Source organism: Hipposideros armiger, unplaced genomic scaffold (assembly GCF_001890085.2).
Source record: "Hipposideros armiger isolate ML-2016 unplaced genomic scaffold, ASM189008v1 scaffold_390, whole genome shotgun sequence".
Lineage (NCBI taxonomy): Eukaryota > Metazoa > Chordata > Mammalia > Chiroptera > Hipposideridae > Hipposideros > Hipposideros armiger.
This window is the reverse complement of record NW_017731740.1, coordinates 1,344,482-1,351,488: the sequence shown is the minus strand read 5'-3', so window position 1 is coordinate 1,351,488 and position 7,007 is coordinate 1,344,482. Positions and strand designations below refer to the sequence as shown.

General features: G+C 48.8%; 1 protein-coding gene across 1 annotated transcript in view; it reads right to left on the bottom strand.

Moving 5' to 3' along the window:
- FRMD4A (FERM domain containing 4A) overlaps window positions 1-7,007 on the bottom strand; it is a 327,824-nt gene that overhangs the window by 72,419 nt on the left and 248,398 nt on the right. Inside the window, exons 17-18 of the mRNA XM_019663415.1 lie at window positions 3,063-3,124; window positions 2,788-2,926 (exon numbers count right to left, since the gene is read on the bottom strand). Of these exons, the coding sequence (XP_019518960.1) occupies window positions 2,788-2,926; window positions 3,063-3,124 (201 nt within the window). The remainder of the gene's footprint in view (window positions 1-2,787; window positions 2,927-3,062; window positions 3,125-7,007) is intronic.

The following is a 7,007-nucleotide window of genomic DNA, read 5'->3' as shown; positions in this document are numbered from 1 at the left end:
ATCATTAAGGTGAAAGATGCTTTTCCTTTTCTCTGTTTAACACTATGGTATCAGTGCATGGGGGGGGTCTGCCTGTAAGACGAATTGGCAGTGGGGTTCAGGAGGATTGCCAAACTGTTTACCCATCACCCCGCCTCACTGAACAACACAGGATGAAATCAAGTGTTCTAAGGTTTTGACCTTCAACTCTTGCCACTAGAGGGCAAAATGCTGACACCCATCCCCTGTCTCAATCTAAAGCATGAGTCAAAACACTTTGGCCCTGTATCTTTTGATCTAATCGGGCCTCACATTCCTGTGCCAATGCCCATCGCCACCAGGAGACATGGAGTGTTCTCATGGTTCCTGACAACAAAAATGCTCCATCCTGTGCCCATTCACCCCGGAAAATGACCAAAAAAGGGGTCAGGAAGAAGACTGAGGAGAAAAGGTGTTGCAAGGGAGAAAGTGACTGCTATACTGGAAAGGCATTGAGTTGAAACTGAGTTACATCTTGAGGGCTTGCTTCCTTTCTTCCTGTCCTATGTTCTTATTTTCTTTCTCTTACCTCCCACTCCACCCAGATGAAAAATAAGGCAAAAGAGGAAGCCGAAAGGACCCAAGAGGGCATCGATCCAATGAATCTTGGGCCCAGTAAGCCCAGGATCCTGCCACCTCCTCCCCTCTCAAGAACTCACACAATGGGACAAAACCTCCCACAGGGGGTGGTACCAACTAGGCCAGAGGCCAAGGTCGGTCTCTCTCTGTAGCTCTGTATTCTACCCCCCTGCCCAAGGTGGCAGGATCCTGAGAAAGGTGCAGGGCCCATCATGATATGGTTTCACCTGAGGGGTAATGAGCAGGAGTGGCTTTTGGGGGAGAATGCAAGGGGAGCACGGCAGGCACAGCTGGAGAGAGGGGGAAGAGTGTTGATATAAGCTGTGTGTGAACCAAGGAGACGTCATTCTCCCACCCACAGAAAATGCACCCTGTGNTTCAAAGTTACAAATAGCTTGGAAATAGTTTATCTCTGTTTTATATCAATAAACAGTAGGCAAACTCTGTAAAGAGAGGGGCTATAAATTTTTTTTTTTTTTTAGCTGAGCCATCCTGCTACCTGTTGGCAGGGGCTATAACTTTTTGAATGCTGTGTATAGTCCCTAGCAAAGTTTGGGAGCTAGAAAAATTGCTTATGCCATAGAAATATTACAGTGTTACATGGCTCAGTTACACGATTTGGGTATAGACAACGGTGGAAGGATGAATGAAAGATAAGGATGGCTGTGATTTGCAGTAGGAGCCTGAGTGACAAGATTTAACCTTTAAAAGTCTGTAACTGGTATGACAAAAGTGATATAATACAATCTGAGGGAAAATGTTGCTGGCAGATATATGAGAGTTCTTGGGAGGCCCAGGATACCACACACTCTGGGAACATAGAAGGTCGTTAAAATGCAGCATGTGCAGGATTCTTACTAGTATTCTTCAAAATTTAACTTCAAAAATCGTGTATCATTGACATTAAATGTGTTGCCGATATTTTTTTTGAATTTTACAACAAAGACAAAGGCAGCAACAGTAAAAATCCACAAGTGGGACTCCATCAAACTAAAAAACTTCTCTGCACAGCAAAAGAAAACTATCAAGACAAAGAAAAGGCAACCTACTGAACGGGAGAAATATATCTGATAATGTAACCTAACCTACACATGTAGTCCAGCAGGTAACCTAGCACAGATTAACCTTTGTTTAGAGCTTATAACTTTGCCTCAGTTAACCTGTAGATCACTCTAAAATTTATAAGGTTTGTGTAATTCTATCTTATAATTCGCTGAAAGTTTCACAGGAAGACCAAGACTTAGTCAGATGTTTATCCAGATCTATGTAATCCCTGACGCTGATGACTGCTAGGACTGTTTTTCAGGAACAAACCCAGGATGTTTTGCAGGATCAGGGCGGTGAACCAGCTGAAACTGTCTGAGATGGGCTGGAACAGACCAAAGGACCCTTCAGTGACCTCCTTGTGGACTTTCTTCATTCTACTCTCATTATAATATTAAAATCTCCAGCCAGGGGCAGACATTTTCCGCCATTTTTGAGCACACGATGTGCTCATTGCCCCTGCTCCGGAATGTCCCCACCTGTACATGCAAAGACAAAGTCTACACTGATGTTTATGCATGATTTCCCCTAATAGAGATGGAGTAGATGCTTTGTTCAGAGACACACTTCTCTGGGAAGGGATCCCAGTGTGTCCTTGCTGGTTGACTCGTCATACAGTTCCTTCTCATAAAATCATCTCAGAGTTGTCTTTTGGTTGCAACACTGAGCATTTGGACCCAGTTCAGTCTGGTAACAATGCAGGGTTACTGTCCAAAGTATACAGAGGACTCATACAACTCAAGAGCAGAAAAACAAACAATCTCATTTAAAAATGGGCACAGGTGGGCCGGCCGAGTGGCGCGATGGTTAAGAACTCGCTTGGGATGCCAGAGGGNGGAATTCCTCAACAGGGCCCTACCTGGCTGCAGTCAATGGCTTGAGTGGCTCTAACTGCGGTCGGGCTGGTGCCCCTCGACCAAGTTGTAAGGAACGCGCCCCCTCCTGAAGAACTCATGTCATTCCTCCTACGAGCATAGCCCTAGAAGGCAAGTCCGTACCTGTGCACATCTCAGGGCAAGGGACACAGTGCCGCCCCCACCCGTCCAGTCCTCAATCTCTAAATGACAAGATCCAGACAAGGGCCTTCAGCTTGGTAAAAGGTGTGGTCATGGGAGAGCCCCTCCCAGTCCCAGGGCAGGGACTTACCTTACTCTGCTTCCTGTCCAGGTAGAACTGGTGCTGGCTAATGGCCATAGCCCAAATGGACTTGATTAATGCTGGGCACGCGTACCACGTATGCACCGCGATGCCACTGTGTCCAAACGTCCTCCTTGTCACGGAAGCCCTGGTAAAGCCAGAATCAGAAGGGTCAACCATGTTTATGATGAAGAACTCCACTGATCGGCCAACAGCCCTTATCGAGAGCCCAGTGGGTCCTAAATGCCCTCACGTCAAGCTGATGAGCTCATCTTTTGACTTACTGGCTCATTAGGATCCAGAACTGGGCCAAGTCTCTGCCTTGTCTGGGAGAAGATGGGTCATTCTAGGTCACTGGACAGCCCTTGCTGGTCTTCAGCTCCTGGCACTGGGCCAGGACAAACTCCAGCGATAGAAAAAGCCGTTGACAATGTCCTTTATTATGCAGGCAATGCTGCCTATGGTGAAGGATGAGCGAACTGTCATCTGAATGTGACAGGCCACAGCCTGTGGGGAAGTCCTGCGGGAATCAGGACTTCTTATGTTACTCTAACTCAATGTTCCTTGAAAGAGTTGGTCATCGATTTCAATACATTCAGAGGGCAGAGAGGGTATAGAGTCAGGAGAGGGAAGGCTGAAAGAGGGAGGAGTCGGGTCAATCCCTCCCAATTACCCGGCCTTCACATATATGTTTATGGAGGAGATACAGAAAACATATGTGTGGCGTACAGAGAGGCAATCAGGCTTTAAACACAAAAGTAGAAACATGGGTCTCAACATAATTCAGCACATCAGTGGCATTGGGGGGGAAAAAGTTACATGATAATGTTCTCATCGAAGTATATAAGATAGGCAGATCATGCAAGTGAAATGTGAGAACACGTGTTTGCATGTGTGTGTGTATGTGTGTGTGTGGCAAGGTGATGGGACAGCGGTGGGCACACATCTTCTGATGTGTACGTCAGAAGAAAATGTGTGTTCTCAAGATTAAGATATCTTATTCAGAAGAAACTTGGGGTAGTCAGGATTTCTGAATAATCACATTTTTTTTCATGGCACCTTTGTCCTTGAAGAAAATTTAAAGCTGCTGCCATTGCCTTTCCTTGGGGGCTAAACATTTCCCAGTAGTCTTCTTCAGACCCACTTCTAAAGAGAAATTCAAACCTGGTGATGAGCGATACGAATTCCAGGCAGGGTATGCCTCCCGTTGGTTAAAACAAAAGATAAGTGAAAGTGCCAGCACACGAAAGGGCACATGGTTGAAAATAATGAAAAAGGAGCCAGTGAAGGAGTTAAGGGGGAAACCCTTACAGGTATCTGTAGACTGAAGGAAGAAAGAGTGATCTGAACTTCCTCTTTGGCTTCCACAGCAATGGCTGCTTCTAGGAGCAAATATATTTGTTTGTTTCTCCCAGAAAAGCTGAACTAGGAAAGTAACTTGAAATGTATTTTAGTGAAAGTCATGAGATCTGTATCAGGCTAGGTGCCTTCTCTTTTCCAGGTAAGGCGACAGAAGAAGAGTGAAGAGGCTTTCAGGTCTGGCTGGTTCCAGGTTACCCCCGGGAACACCTGAATCAGACACTTGGAGCGTTTTTCTCCTGCCCCATTATTAATTTATCTCTTCTCCACATCTTTCCCTTCGGGCTCTTCCCACCCCACCCACTTTTCTGCTTTGCCCAAACCTTAGAAATGGACTGTTTTCCAGGCCTGGAGAGCTGCAGAGACAATGATGGGTATCGAGTTAGGGTGCACGTACAGGAAAACAAATCCCATGGCATCTTCTGTGATCCCACCCATGCCCATCGACTCAGGAAGCACTTCTGCCCTGAGTGACTCCCCTGTCCCTGTTGTGTCCCACGCATGACACCTACACGATTCTCTCCTGTGCTTGCTATCCTATCACTTGGGTTCTGACTCCCTTCCTGGATTGGGGGCAGGGCTGACCTCGGAAGCATCCCCACATCTGGTCAGTTAGATGTGTCTTCACTGCTCCAAATAAACAAGGCCACAACGACAGGTCGCCCTGCTGAATGTAAGGAGCACCATGAGGCCATGAAGACTACTCACTGCCTTGCGAGGCACAAAAGCGGGCGTACAGCCTTGGCTCTGACACTAACCGGAAGCAATTCTCTTTGCCTGCCTCAGCGTATTTGGAAAAGGTGTCTTTCAAGCTGTAGTCAACTTGGGTTTCCACCTCTGACATCAGACACGACCCCTCCCTGGCCTCTCCTAGCCTCCCGTCCCTCCCTGCTTGCTTCTAGGCTAACAGAGGCTGGTTTCCTCCAGGGAGCCTGGTCCTGCTCTGTGCTCAGGCTGCTTCAGGTTCCTCACTTTCTCGTCTCTCTTCCGCCCAACTGACTGACATCTTTGTCCCCCTGAGGACCCACCCTGAGCTTTCCTGGTCACCCTTTGAGGTTCAGCTTAGATCTCTCCTGCTCAGGCAGCCTCTCCTGATCAGCCTGGCTTCCAGTGACCGTCAGCATTTATGGCCTGTGCCACCTGGCACTTTGGTCCTGCTGAACTGTGTATAGCGCAGCAGTAAGACACGTGAGCTTTGGAGTCCGACTCCCTGGGTTCGAATCCTGCCTCTACCACTTACTAGCTATTTGTAACCTACAGCAGCTAACTTCGTTCCTCTGTGCCTCGGTTTACCACATGTACAACAGGAACACTAGGGTACCCATTTCCTGGGGTTACAGGGAGCACCCAACGAGGAAATGTGAACAGTGTTGAGAACAGTGCCTGCACTCAGTGAACATGTTTCTTCTTCTGCCTGTCTCCCCAGATGTGCTAGAAGTTCTTTAAGGGCAGTGGACCCTGTCCCTATGTGCCCAAACACAGAAGCTACCCAACCAATACGAGATTGATCACTTTTGTTTAATAGGTGAAAAGCCCAATGTAATAGTAGTATGTGAGGTTTGGACCATTCCTATATTCCTGGGCGTTAGGCAAGGGAAGGGAAGGGAATTGACACAGACACACACACACGCACTCCTGAGACTCTGGTCTGGTGCAGTTCTTTTGGACAAATGACGGTGCCTTCCTTCCTGGCTGGACTGTGATTTTTGATCTCTCTCCCTCCCCACCTCGCCCTGCACAAGTGGGTCCCTGGAGGAGGCAGGGGCTGGGGACTGTGAGACCCCTCACAGGGCCTTGAGAAATGCTGGACAAGATATGCTTCTGCCCAATGCTACCATCCGTCTTCACCTGACTGCTGGGACACGGCTCGAAAATGTTCTCCCCTTGCACGTCCCGTCCAGTAGTGGCTGTGGGGTATGGGGTAGGCTCTTCCCCTACCCACAGGGGCTGTTTCAGGACAGGGCAAGCTCAAGTCAGTCCTACCGGTTATCACCGGCTGCAGGACAGACCATGCAGAAGCCTCGGGCTGCTGACTTGGCGGCATCTCAGTCTGGGTCTGGTGTCCTCAGCTCTCCGGGAGGCACGGCAGCCTGTTTTGAGCACTCAGAGGCCATGTGTGAGGGGGGCTGGTGTCAACTCCTTGCCCCCAGGCCAGCGCTGGGGAATCAATGGCTCCTAAAAATCCACATTTGCTCCTCTATAGAGTCTGCTCTTCTCTGTCTCCCCAGGACTGCCTTCTTGCTATAAATCTGTTTCTGGATTTACCGAAAGCGATAGACCCTTAGGTGTCAGGACTGTTCTCAGGGAATTTGGCTGCTGTTTCTGGGCTGCCTAAGCTCCAGGGCCGCCAGCAGACAAAGAGAGGAAAAGCAGCCGGTGCGCACTGCCCCCAGAACCTTCCACACAGAGCTTGCTGCCACTGCAAACCGGGACCCTATTGTTTGGCATCTGACTTGGAACACTGATTTTTACACAGCGCTGCCTGGGATACAATGTGAGGTGGAGAGAGAGGCAGAGTACTGCGTTCCTCGCACGTCCACCCCCAAAGCTAACACCTAACACTACAGCTCACTGAACCAAGCAATTTAGCACAACTGTTCCACGCACAGGTCACTTTGGGGGCAGACTGTCCTACCGGACGCCTTTTCAGAAGCTCTGACATGCCATCCTTCGGACTCTCCTCGTGCAAAGAAAAGGACGGAGCCCGCTGCCCAGTTAAGTTTGGGGTTGGTGACGAAGAGCTACAGACCTTCCCTAAAATGTCCCGGCATGTAAAGACAGCTCCGCGCATCTGAGCAAGTAACACGTGTAGGCAGACGCGATGATTGTGGAATCGCTAATTCTCACTCTCTCTCTCTCTCTCTCTCTCT